This window comes from Lithobates pipiens, unplaced genomic scaffold (genome assembly GCF_037356315.1).
Source record: "Lithobates pipiens isolate NorthernLeopardFrog02 unplaced genomic scaffold, aLitPip1_a1.2 Scaffold_13, whole genome shotgun sequence".
NCBI classification, from domain to species: Eukaryota; Metazoa; Chordata; class Amphibia; order Anura; family Ranidae; genus Lithobates; species Lithobates pipiens.
Genome location: NW_027507718.1, coordinates 222,328,836 through 222,343,235, shown reverse-complemented (window position 1 = coordinate 222,343,235; position 14,400 = coordinate 222,328,836). Strand labels below are relative to the sequence as shown.

At 42.6% G+C, this 14,400-nt stretch overlaps 1 protein-coding gene across 1 annotated transcript in view; it reads left to right on the top strand.

Annotated features, from left to right (window-relative positions):
- Nucleotides 1-4,040: 4,040 nt before the first annotated feature.
- Nucleotides 4,041-14,400, top strand: part of LOC143974644 (uncharacterized) — a 40,453-nt gene continuing 30,093 nt past the window's right edge. Inside the window, exon 1 of the mRNA XM_077476249.1 lies at nt 4,041-4,537. Within this exon, the coding sequence (XP_077332375.1) occupies nt 4,416-4,537 (122 nt within the window). The 5' untranslated portion in view covers nt 4,041-4,415. The remainder of the gene's footprint in view (nt 4,538-14,400) is intronic.

The following is a 14,400-nucleotide window of genomic DNA, read 5'->3' as shown; positions in this document are numbered from 1 at the left end:
AGACCTATGTGCGGGTTTGATGCGGGCCACCTATGGTTCCCTAACACTTTCTGGCTGTGCATTTCCGTGGGGCGATCTATCAATAATTTTGGCAGATAATATCTTTGATATATATTTATATATATACTCACACACAACTATTTACTGTTGATATGAGATTTATTCTCAGTTGTTTTGTTCATTTACAAATAAATGACTACAGCTATTTGTTCTCCTTAGATATGCCTCTGAAGAAGGGAATGTTTTCCTGAAACATGTCAGGCGTTTTGGAGTTCACATTATAAAACCATATATGAAACCTTTGATGTTGTGCAGACTATATATTTATATGTATGATTCCACGCATTGATATATGTATGGATTTTTATACTGTTCTTTAAAACATATATTTTTTACTTATATTTTGGTCTGCCTTAAAAGTCCCGCTGTACCGGGGGGTTACTGTGATCTCCTTGTTAGGGGATCTTTCTGTTTATTTATTTGTATGTATAGGTTTACAACTACTTTAAGCATGCTCATGTCAGGTCATAAATATGAATTGTGAAGGAACTACAAAGTCGTATACCAGTGCGGGTACCAGTGGCAAGTGGCTGCTCAGCCTGTATAGAACGCAATGACAGGCTGAAAGGATCAGGAGCTGTCTGTGGCTTTCAAGTGATAATAAAGTCTCATATTTTTTTCTTTAAAAATAATAAATATGTTATACTTACCTGCTGTTAATTTGCACAGGGCAGCCCGGATCCTCTTCTTCTCGGCCCCATCTTCAGTGCTCCTGGCCCTTCCTTCCTGTTGAGTGCCCCCACAGCAAGCAGCTTGTTATGGGGGCACCTGAGCCGAGCCACAACTCCCTGTGTCCATTCAGACACGGTGCTGCGGTTCGGCCCCACCCTTTTCTCTCCTGATTAGCCAACTGACTTTGATTGACTGCAGTTGGAGCCAACGGTGCAGCTGCTGTGTCTCAGCCAATTAGGACGGCCGAGACACTCACGCAGCATCGCTGGACAGAGATGGGGCTCGGGTAAGTATTGGGGGGGCTGAGGGAAGGAGCTGCACACAGAAAGGTTTTTATCTTAATGTATAAAATGCATTAAAATAAAAAAAACCTTCTGACTTTAGAACCACTTTAAGTATATATCCACATGCATGCAATTTCAAATATAAAGTATATTTATATGACAATTGTATTGATATTAATTATTTATTTTTACTCTGTATTCCAAAAGCAGTTTTTTATTTTTATTTTGAACATGTGACCAGCAGAAGACTAGAAACTCTTCTTGCTGATGGTTCCCTGCAGACAGGCTGGGGAAGATCTGGGTCGCGTGGCAGCTGTATATCAATTAGGAAAAAGGTACTTAGATGTTTTTTAATACAATAATTACAGTGCCTCCATCCATGTACACAAAGAGAAGGGGTAATGTAAATTATACAGTGTGTGTTTAGTATCACTTTAAGAGAAGTGGACTTGAAGCATGGAGGTGGTGGTATTTGACCTCATCACATTTATTTGGATTGATTGCATTGCACATTTATTTATTTTTCAATAGTAATATAGCACCTGGGTGACGTTTTTCATGTTTATGTTGTTTTTTTGCCATATAAATGAAAAAAAAAAAAAAAAAAAAAAACTTTTATTCTTACTTTTTGCTATAAAACCTACCAATAAAAAATAAAATTTCTTCATAAATGTTGGCCAAAATTTATTCTGCTACATATTATTGAAAGAAAAAAAAACACAATAAGTGTATATTTATTGATTTGCATGGAAGTTATAGCGTCTACAAACTATGATAAATATAATGAAATTTTTTATTTACTATTTTATACTACTAATGGCGGTGATCAGCTACTTATAATGGGACAGCGACAGGATGGGACAGTGCGGTGGCTAATCTGACGCTGGGGTGGAACCACTGGCATCACCAGTGACATTATTACAGTGATAATACTGATGCACTGTCACTGTACTAATTACACTGGCTTAGAAAGGGTTAACATCTAGGGCGATCGAGGGGTTAAACGTGTGCCTAACTATGTGTAATGTGTGTGATGCATGCTGTTTTTTACCAAAGATCTCTGTTTCTCATCCCTGAATAAGAAACTCACAGATCGCTCCCACTGTACAGAGCTGTGGATTGTTTACCAACACAGAGCTCTGGGCTGTGATTGTACACCGCCAATCAGCAGGTCCCAGCTGTGGATCATTGGCTGGGATTTGCTGACAGGCTCCCACTGTGTACAATCACAGTGAGGGGCCGGGCAGAATACATTGCTTTACCTACAGCAGCAGTCCGCAGTACATTGCAGGTGGGTGGGACATGATGGGAAGGTGTCCTACCTATGCCTGCATACTTTTGCTAATAGGTGTCCATAGCTCCCAACTGTTCCTGATTTGGAGGGAATGTCCCTGATTTGGAGCAATGTCCCTCTGTCCCTCATTCCTATTCATTTGTCACTCATTTTGGTCTGATCTATATAGTTGTATATAAAATGCATATTTTATCTATCAAAAGGTGTTTTCCATCAGTAAACCTTTCATCTGATTTCTAAATTGCTGCATTTGTAAATTCCGAAAGCCAATATAAAGGAATAGTAGTGGTAAAAAAAAGCACTTGTGGGTTTAACCAACCTTGTTTTTTTTTGTACAATTCTCCTTTAAGGGGGTGTGGCCCGCAGTGTGTCCTATGCCTGCATATTTTTGTTGATAGGTGTTCCTCATTCCCATCTCAAAAAGTTGTAAGGTATGGGTGTCCCTCATTCCCATCTCAAAAAATTGGAAAGTATGGGCGTCCCTCATTCCCATATCAAAAAGTTGAAAGGTATGGGCATCCCTCATTCCCATCTCAAAAAGTTGGAAGGTATGGGCGTCCCTCATTCCCATCTCATAAAGTTGGAAGGTATGAGCGTCCCTCATTCCCATCTCAAAAAGTTGGAAGGTATGGACATCCCTCATTCCCATCTCAAAAAGTTGGAAGGTATGGGCGTCCCTCATTCCCATCTCAAAAAGTTGGAAGGTATGGGCTTCCCTCATTCCCATCTCAAAAAGTTGGAAGGTATAGGTGTCCCTCATTCCCATCTCAAAAAGTTGGAAGGTATAGGTGTCCCTCATTCCCATCTCAAAAAGTTGGAAGGTATGAGCATCCCTCATTCCCATCTCAAAAAGTTGGAAGGTATGAGCGTCCCTCATTCCCATCTCAAAAAGTTGGAAGGTATACGTTACTGAGGAGCAGCACTACATAGAGTTATCATTTTGATAACATTTTGTGCATACATTTTGTTTATTTATTTTGAAGCTGGGTTCACACCTCCGATGGATGCGGCTCACAGCAGGGATCCGGTGCGTCCTTGTGCGCCATTTCAGGGACCAATCAGGACTGATTTTTTGTCTGAATTCGGCCCTGAAACAAAGCCAAAGACGCACAGCACTCCTGTGCAAGCCGCTCCGCAGTCGCACTGGAGATATGTGAACCAGCCCTACAGCGAGCCGGTCACAATCTCCTGTCATGCGAATTGGATGCAGAGAAAACCCCACATCCAATTCGCATAGATGTGAACCCAGCCTAATGCTCTTGGTATCTCATTATGTTATGTCGTGAGAGTATTACATGCATTTAAAGCGGGAGTAAACCCAGTTTAAAAAAACACTTACATTCCCGGCATGCCGGAAATGCTAACGTTCACATTGGTTGTGCTCTCAACCAAACTTTTAAACCATCCAATGGCTGGTTTCATAACTCATCGCATGTGCAGCATTATGGCAGTTGAAGATTTATTAGAGGCCAAGATGGCGGCTTCCTTGACTGAAAACAATAGAAGGGTTTACTTCCACTTTAACAAGGATGCAGATTCCAGTGTAGCTTATGAGCTTAGTTTTCTTTCTTGGTGGATTAAAGATGAAAGTCTAGCTGGTGCAGCTTTAGAACTTCTGTCATGTATGTGTAACAAGTCCTTCTGACTGTGAGCTATTGTGGTAACCAAAACCTGCCGTAGTCAAAGTAACAATAACAAACAGATCCTGTCCAATGGAATGTATGCAAGATGTCTCAGGCTGTAGGACAATATCCACTTTCTTGTCACTAGACATCATTCACACCGAGAAGGCAGAAGTGTGACAATGCATGAAAAATACATCGTCTTCTGTACACGTAGCCCAAGGATATAATCTTTTCATTTTCACTTCAGCGCTACTGTAAGAGGTTTATTTACCATTGCATATACAACAGCTACATCATTTTTCTTTACAAATGCATTTTTTCACTGTTTGCCTTAACACCTTTCAAATAATCTACACATGAATAGTTTCTTTTCAATTTTTTTTTTTTTGCAGTCGGGTTTTTTTTTTTTTGCAAACGTTTTTAGTCAATGAACTTAGTAGCATTACTCTGGTTAAAAGACTGTCACTAGTTTGACTAAGGATGCCAATATCTTCAGGCGCTGAAGGACACGTTGGAAAGGGCGTAGACACAGCCATAAAATGGATTCCAGAAGGTAGCAAGGAATATGAGAATCCGAGGAATAGCAATTCATATCTCCAAAGGTAAGATGTGCATTCAAGTCATACATGACTAGGGAAAAATTTGGACACAAAAACACGACTAGGAAAGGAGATGTTCTGGTGAAGGCTTCTAGACTGTGTGAAAGAAAACAGAAGCATGTCCAATTTTATATGTCGTGAGTGGTTTTCCTAGTCAAAACAGTTATTCGGGAGCAATCACTAACAAAAGCAGAAGAAGGGAAAGTGAGAGAGCCCTTTGAGTAGTATTTGAATTCCACAAAGATTCAGTAGAGATATGAGTATGGAGAAAAAGACTTATGCCGCGTACACACGGCCGGACTTTCCGGCAGAAAAAAGTCAGACAGAATCTTTTCATCAGATATTCTGATCATGTGTATGCCTCATCAGACTTTTTTTTAATGAAAATTCTGACGGACCTAGAAATAGAACATGTTTTAAATCTTTCTGACGGAATCAATTCCTATCGGGAAAACCGTTAGTCTGTATGCTGTTCCGACAGACCAAAAACGACACATTGGGCAGCTATTGGCTACTGGCTATTGAACTTCCTTTTTCTAGTCCCGTCATACATGTTGTACGTCACCACGTTCTAAGCGATCAAACTTTTGCTGTGATCGTGTGTAGTCATGAACTCCGTCGGAAAAACCAGCAGAGTTTATTCTGACGGAAAAAACGGTCATGTATACGCGCCATTACATTGGTGGGGATGCTAGTGACCATAAAAATGGTGATTGCAACTTGGATGTATGTGGAAAGTATAGTCTCCACGCAGAATAGTAGGTGGTTGCTCTTAATGCCCTGAGTGGCCCAGTTCAACGTCCACTAGGGGACTTCAGGATGGTGGGATGATCTCAGTAGGTGTGTGAAAAACCTGATGATGTTGCAGAGGTGTCTGTCATGTGATTTTTTTTTAACCAAAATAAATATATCATGGGTCACGGTAATCTTGGTATTGAAGTATTCATCTCAGAGAATCGTTATGTACATGATCAGAGAAACTGTGGGGTTGATTTACTAAAACTGGTGAGGTCAAAATCTGGTGCAGCTCTGCATAGAAGCCAATCAGCTTCCATTTTTTTTGTCAAAGCTTAATTGAACATTCTGAAGTTAGAAGCTGATTGGCTGCCATGCACAGTTGCGCCAGATTTTGCGCTCTCCAGTTTTAGCAAATTAACCTGTGTTTGAATCACCTCTGCAACATGTAAACTTCAGGGCTTTTTATGCACTTACTGCTGGCCTGTCCAGTTGTTCCATTTAGTATCTTAGTAGTACTGATATGATTTCTGTTTGTAGTAAATCTGAAAAAATTATTTCGCTGAAAAGTCTCGTATACACCCAAAAAATATTATTTTAGATTAACATTGGTACAGATATGCCAGAATACATGTGCTATATAAAAAAAAAGTATTTTTTTCTGTAAAGTGTAGCACAGCCCACTAGAGAACTGCTTGGATTTACCTGCTCATCTTCATCGCCTTGACCCTGTGAACCTTCCAACCCACATGACAATACGTTTTTTATTTTATTAACATTTACTGGAATACTTCAGTTAAGGTGTGGCTGTACAAAGAGGTAATGGTTCAACTGAGTTTGGGATAGCAGCTCAAACTCAGCTGAATGACCACTTAAGAAATGTCAGTTGAGATAAGGCAACAACAGAATGTTATATACACCTATGTAGTACGTACGGTAGAATACCACTTGGACATAACCTGAAAGGATAAACAAGTTAAGCAGCAATGCTGACAGTACTTCTAGAAAGAGAAACCCAGGCCAGCCTGTTTAACCTCTGATCCTAATGAGAGATGCAGCTAAACATGGATGGTGTATGGGCCCTTTAAGTAGCAATGACAGAATGTCCCCGTTGCAGATCTGACGGTCTTCACTGGCACTGGTTGGAGCTCATCAATTGTATCCAACAGGATGTAGTAACAGAGTGGTAGTATATCTATCTTGTGATGGCTGTAGCTAAAGAGAATTACGTACAGTGTTCAAATAAAGGTGCAGTGAAGTGTTCCAAGGGAAAGCTGTCTGTGCACAGTGTCCCAATGAAACAAAGGAAAGGTTTGCAAAGATGGGCAATGGCCCTCTCACCAATGACCAGGCCGATTCAACACTTTCCAGCTAGCGACTCCCCAATGGATGTTCTGGCTGCAGATCCACGTGTGATGATCCCCCGTTACGGAGCATGAAGTGCGGATAGCTGCACTGTGGAGACTTTGCTTATCAGAAGTCTGATAAACAGCAGGCACCTGCTGACCCTTCTCGGTCAGGTAGGAATGCTGTTGACCACAACCTCACTCTCCATACGTGGAGAGGTCCTTCACACACGAGACCCTGGAGGAAGCGAGCTCGAGGCGGGTCTCTGGTTTCTTTTATAGTTCTTTCCAGCAATCTCCCTGCTGGTAGCAAAGATCCCTGTGATACAGGGGCGTACTGACAACTTATGGGGCCCCTGGGCAATAAGAAATTATGGGGCCCCCGGGCAATTGGAGATTATGGGGCCACACAGTATATACAATCACACAGTATACACATACATGTTTCTATTGGCTGAGAAGGTACTGGAGAGGTGGGGCAGCTATAATCTCAGGATTTTTACACCAAAGGGATGTCCATAAGGGACATTTCAGAGACAGATGTAAAAAACCCCTTGGTTTTACTGAGTCTGACAACCCTGATGGGGCCCCCTAGTGGCCCGGGGCCCTCGGACAGTGCCCGAGTGGCCCGGGGCCCTCGGGCAGTGCCCGAGTGGCCGAATGGTCAGTCCGCCCCTGCTGTGATATGTAGTCCGGATGCATAGCCATGCAGGGGAACAGCCATCTGTTGGAACTACCAATCCCACAATCCCTTTGGTTGGGCTCACAAATATGAGGCCAGTCTGATAACACTGGGCATTACAAGGATGACATGGTATAAGATAGGGGATAGGGAATAGCTGTTCGTGGCAATTATAGTCCATATTGCTACACAGATACTGTATGTTCATGTGCACAATTCTAAAATTACCTTATGTATCGGCGTATAACACACACCGGCGTATAACACGCACCCCAAGTTTAGGAGGGAATTTTAAGGAAAAAAACTTTTAGGATGGAAGTTTAAGGAAAAAACTTTTTAAGTTTAATTTAATTAACATTTAAGTTCCCATCAATGCAGCCTTATCAGTGTCCATCTGCAGTCTTCCCAGTGTCCATCTGCAGCCTTCCCAGTGTCCATATGCAGCCTTGTGTCATTTCAGCCTCCCCAGTGTCCTTGCAGCCAGCCCTGTGTCAATTAAAATTGGCGGCGATCGGAGGAGAGGAGCAAGTGGAGCCGAGATACACAAAGCCGAGTGTACTTCGGCTAGACTCGGCTCCTCTCGCAGTCCCGGCCATCTCCACTGATTGCCAGAGGAGAGGAGCGATCGCCGCCGACATACACAAAGCCGAGTGTACTTCGGCTAGACTCGGTTCTGCTCACAGTCAGGGGTGGGACTGCAAGAGGAGCCTAGTCTAGCCAAAGTACACTCGGCTTTGTGTACCTCGGCTTCGCTCGCTCCTCTCATCACAATCAGTGGAGATCGGTGGGGATAGGCGTATAACACGCACCCACGATTTTCCCCTGATTTTAAGGGGGAAAAAAGTGTGTGTTATACGCGGATAAATATGGTAAGTCCCTTTCACGCGGTGTTCCGTTTTTTCTTTTTTTTTCATCTGTCCATTTTCAGATAAAAAACAGAGAGCAATCAATTTCTTTGGGCTTTCGGATGTAAACGAATGATCATCCTTTTACATCCATGTCTGTTCATGTCCATTTTTTTAAACAGAAAAAGGCTGTGCCCTTTTCTGGATAAGGCAGTTATGAACGGATGTGACAGGATGTCGCCCACTTAAGTCCAGTCTGTTTTTTGTTTACACTTTTGTCACCTATGACCAGTTTCTTCAACAGTTAAAAAAAATGATGTAAATTGACTGAATTGAACTGTAAACTGAACTGAACTGAAGAGGAATGTGCAAACTGATGTAAACTGAAGTATCCAGAATCAGTAGTCATCAGTTGGTCTTGATCACACGGGTATACTACAGCATACACATGTGAGGGACATGTTTGCCTGCATTGGGATGCACAGGTGATTTTTTTCCGACGGATTTTTTTCAGGCGCTATTTTTAGCGCTGTAGCACCTGAAAAACGCCTCAGTGTAAAAGGGGCCTAATTGTCACTGGTCCCTAAAAAGTGTCAGTAGGTGTCCAATTTTTCCACCGCAATATCGCAGTCCCGCTATAAGTTGCTGATCGCTGCCATTACTAGTAAAAAAAAAAATCCCATAATTTGTAGACGCTATAACGTTTGAGCAAAATAATCAATATACGCTTATTGGGGTTTTTTTTACCAAAAATATGTAGCAGCATACACATTGGCCTAAATTGATAAAGAAATTAGATTTTTTTACATTTTTTATTGGATGTGTTTTATAGCAGAAAGTAAAAAATATTGTCTTTTTTTAAAAATTGTCAGTCTTTTTTTGTTTATAGTGTAAAAAATTAAAACCGCAAAGGTGAGCAAATACCACTAAAAGAATGCTATATTTGTGGGGTACAGTGTCACGCGACCACACAATTGTCAGTTAAAGTAACTAAGTGCCGTATCGCAAAAAAATGGCCTGGCCCATGAAGGGGGGAAAATATTCCGAAACTCAAGTGATTAAGATGAAACTTGATTGGTTAACATACACAACCCCACTTTTTTCCGTTCTCTTTTGTCCAGTTTTTTGTATACTGTCTACTATAAGACCCCTTTCACACTGAGGGTGTTTTGCAGGTGCTTTTTAAAATCCAGCTCCCCTATGTACCAATATACCTCAGGGCCAGGTCACACCATAGAAACGCAATCCGGATGCGTTCCAGATGCTTTTCTGCATGTGCGTTTTTGACGTGTTTTTTGTGCAGTTTTGATGCAGTCCAGTGCATTTTTTCCTCCTCTTTTTTCTTAACCTTACATAAGGACATGTCTGTTCCAGTGTGTTTTTGGTGTGTTTAGGTGTGTTTAGGTGCGTTCTGGTGCGTTTTTAAATGCGTTTTACAGCATTCCAGTAAAGTCCAGTGCAGGAAAAATGCAGCATGTTCTACTTTTTTTTCTAGAACTGGAACACACTGGAACTGCAAGCACTGGTGTGAACTATACCATTGGAAACCATATAACCTACTTTCCATGTGTTTTTGATGCAGAAAAAAAGAAGCACTGTACTTAGCATGTGGTGTGAACTGGCCCTAAATGTACTTCGGTTGCATAAAAATAAAAGCTTTTTTTGATTTTCAGAACAATGCCTTGCCTTAGCCCTTGCTGTGTTCATAAAAAGCTTCAGAGACGTCCTGGTATGTTGATTTGGGACTAGGAGCCTATGCCATTGTACCTATGTTAAATCAATCAATTAGAATACTTTCTTGGAGTGTTAGGGGTATGAATAATGTTTTAAAATGACAATCTATATTTGACTATATTGCTTCTTTTCGTCCTTCCCTCGTCTGTTTGCAGGAGACACATGTCACATCCAACATGACCAGATTTCTGAAGCGCTGATCGGTTAGAAAGTCTTACCGTTCGTTGTATACCTCTCACTCTAGGGGGGTTACAATCCTGGGCTATGCTGGTGTTGTATTCTCCTGCAGTAGGACTATGGTAGACAATGATGGCAAATATATTTTTTTACAATGCAAGCTGGATGGTCTTGAGTTGATCCTTGCAGCTATATACTCTCGCATATAATTCAGAAATAATTAGCTTATTTGCTTTGCAGGGGTCTCTCCATTATTGGTACTTGGAGATTTCAACAGTGTTGTCGATATGAGGTGGGATAGATGCCCAGCTCCAAGGTCAATGACCAATGGACGTCTCTCCCCCTTTGGACGACTATGTCAGGAAGTGGGAATGTATGATATTTGGAGGAAGCTACACCCCGAAGAAAATGCCTATACATGCTATTCTAAAACACACTATCAAGAATACATTTGGCTCTGTGCTCGGCTGATTTTATACCATATGTGCTAGATGTGAGTATCAAACCTCGAGGTATCTCAGACCATTCTCCTCTGTTAGTTACTTTAACATCAGGGCTTCAGGTGTCTAATATGTCTTTGCAGCTGAATCCTTTTTGGTTGGAATTATTCCCTAAGGAGGATGTCATTCCTAGCCGTATCCTGGATTTTTGGTCCCTCAACTTAGGCTAAGTATTATCAAAAGTGCTTCCCGTAGAGAGCTCGAGCTAGCGAAGGCTGACACCTCCGTGGTGGAAGCCATATATATTAAAAATCCCTCTCCGGATATCCAACAGGAATGGCTTTCATCTTAAAATAGGCTAAACGAACAATTGGAATCTAGGGCCAGGAATAAATTATTTTTTTCAGAAGAGAGGGAGAAGCGAACGGTAGATTATTGGCTCAGATAGTAAGGTCCTAATCTAACCCTACACATGTTTCAGCTTTAATGAATGTTGAGGGGGAGGTTTGTAACTAGACTAGTTCAATTATATCTATCTTTAAGTCCTATTATCAAGATTTATATACTTCCAGGCAGGGGCGGGCTGGGCCGGGGGGGCAGGGTGGAAATCTCCCCCCAGGCCGTCTAACTTTTAATCAAAACAGGCTGTTTGCTGACATTTTTTTTTTTTTTTTTTTGAGGAAGTCGGCCGCTGATTGGCTGTGTTGCTGCTGCGCTGCATTCTGGGAGTTGTAGTCTGGTGGGTAGAGACTGGAGGGAACTGAGCAGCGAAGCAGGTAACTTCTATTCCCGGCAGGGAGACCCATCACTTCACAGGGGGGCCGGTCAGCCAACTTCAAGCTATCATTCTCCTGCTGCTGTGTTAACTCTCCTACTGGCTGCTCTCCTATAACCTCTCTCTCCCTTCAGGACACATCAGGTTTGTTTCTGTTCAGATTCTTTCATTTATTCCAGGCTGATTTCACTCATGCTTCATCCCCCTCCCCCTCCCTCTGTGCACTCATCTCTCCTGGTTGGTACAATCTTGCTGTAGGTAAGTCACACTCTCCTTGCACCAATTCACTTATCTTTTTCCCATTCATTTTATCTTCTCTCCTGTTTTGTAATTCTGCTCTCCTCATATAAATCACTGTAGCCTCTCAGCTCTGGGCATTCCACACATGTACTTGGGCTGACACCCTTTCCATCCCAGTTTACTTTTGCCTAATACAATAGTTCTGACAGAATCATGCCTCAGTCTAACACATGCAGCCCCTCACTCTCCATTAACTTATACTACAGAATTTGGGCTTTTTCACACTAGTGCAGTGACTGGCATTTTTCCACACTGAAAAAAATACCAGTCACTGCTAGAGCACATAGAATACAGCTGTTCTCTATGTGCCCCATTTACACTGCAGTACCGTCCAGAGGTGCGGTGCAGTAAGCTGCAATAATATACAGTAATTCTACATTTTATCGCAGTGCACTGGATGGCACTGACATAGTTATCAATCAGTCCTTCTCAAACTGACAGAAATGCAGCAGCATTTTTTTTTCCTTCCAGTGACCCCACAGCATGTCACAAACATTATGGCACTATTACCCCCATTCCCTCTTCCACCTGGGGGGGGGGGGCGCAGTTTGCTATCTTTGCCTGGGCACTGGATGACCTTGTCCCCGCATTACACAGAGGGATCACCTGCAGAAAAGACTCGGGAATGGTACAGTACATGATGTCCTGCTGGGAGCTGGCCATTCCCTGTGGGTCCTGCTGGAACTAATCATGGCCTGTTGGCAGTGGCGGCTGGTGCTAAAATATTTTGGGGGGGGGGGGCAAACTGAAAAAAATGTGAAAAAAAAAATTATTCGCAGCCACTGTGCCAATCAAATGCTGCCAGTGTGACAGTGTGCCACCCGCTTGCCTTCTGCCCTGCACTTGCCCTGTCTTGTGGGGCAGCAGGTGACAACGAGTGGGTCCTTCATGCGTCTCCTGCACTTCTTTTCCTCCCGTCCTCTCCTCCCATCAGGCGTCCAATAGCGGCGCCTGTTGTTTCAGCCAATCAGGTGACAGGTAACATGACCTGAGCAACCTGATTGGCTGTGAGCCAGGTCAGTGTTAGGAAAGCAATGTCTTCGGTTCTCTAACACACCAATAAGTAATCGGCGAACGCACAGCAGTGTGCCCGCTGTTTTCCCTTTTGGAAGCCTATTAGAGCCCATGGCTCTAATCAGGAAGCCTATTTGAGCCTATGGCTCTAATCAGGCATTTCCAAAGAAACTCCACCGCTGTAATTCATATGCATGGCGCCCAACAAAGGACCAGGCACATGAATAGGGGGCGGCAGCAGCAACCATATATAGATTCATGCAATCTATCTATGTGAGAGAGCGAGTGACAGGGGGGCAGCGCTCATGCGCCTTTATGGACGCACCACCGCTGCCTGTTGGTCCTACTGGGAGCTGGCTATGGCCAGTGCCCAGCAGGACCCACAGGCTGGGAGCTGGCCATGCACCTGTAGGTCCTGCTGGGAGCTTATCATGGCCTGTAGGGCTCTGCTGGCCACTAGCCATGGGTAACCTTGTAATACAAGGTGGGCATAGATAGTGAACTTATTTGGGGTTAAAGTGGGCCATGTGACTGGACTTGCCCCCCAGGCCTAAGGCTGTCAGCCCTCCCCTGCTTCCAGGGCCGGATTTCACCCTTGTAGAGCTATCTAGTTACATGACCAGTATTGATCTCCAGGCTATTTCGATAGAAGAGAGAGAAATTCTCAATGCTCCACTTTAATGGAAGTGGAAAATGCGGTGGCTAGTTTTCCTAATGCCAAGGCCCCAGGGACCGATGGACTCCCTATTGGGAACCTATAATATAATAAAGAATTGCTTCCCTTCTTAGTAGTCATATCCAAAAAGCATAAAAATTTGCTTCACACTGAATCTTATAGACCAATTTCTCTATTATCTACAGACGTTAAAATTCTTGCGAAGATACTCGCAACTGGACTAAACAAGGTTATTCACAGTATTATTCATTCAGATCACGTAGGATTTATGTCCAACAAATTAACCGCAATCAAGGCCTTTGACTGTGTCGAATTGCCATATCTGTGGGCCATTCTTGATAAATTCGGGCTTGGCTCTGGTTTTTGTAAGTGGGTCCGGTTGTTATACACCCCCCCCCCCGGGGCATCGGTTAGGATGAATGGCTTCCAATCTCCTAGTTTCAGACTTTTCTGGAGCACTAGGCCCTGCTTTTTGCCCTGGCCATAGACCCTTCGCCATGTCTTATACGGGCTTCTCTAGGTGTTACTGGTCTGATTAGGAGACATGGAGGAAAAGATATCACTATATGTGGATGATCTTCTCTTTTTCATGTCTAATGTCTGTTCATCCCTGCCAGTAGTAATGGAACATGTTAAGGAGTTTGGAAGGTTATCTATGTTGATGCCTTTAGACCCCCTTCCGATTTCACTACCACCTATACTTTCCCATTTTAAGGTTGTATCTATAAAATACTTGGGTATAACTATGTCAGACTCCCCAAAGTCATATATTGTGGATAATATATTTCCATTACTTATTAGATTTCAAAAACAGAGTAAAACCTGGACTAATCTCCTTTTATCGCTAATAGATTGTATCAATTTAATAAAAATTATATGGATGCCTCAGCTCCTCTATTTTTTACAAAATGCCAAAATTTGGATACCTATCCAGATCTTTATTAAGATAAACACTATATTTAGGAGATTAATATGGCGGAACAAAACCCCTCGTATCAAACTGGAGACTTTACAGCATCCCACAAATGCCGGCAGGCTTACAGTTCCTAATCCAAGGCTATATTTTCTCGCCTCCCAATTTTGCATTTTGCTGGATGGGTGTCTGAACAGATATCCTTTCTTGCTTGATGATTATTCTCTTT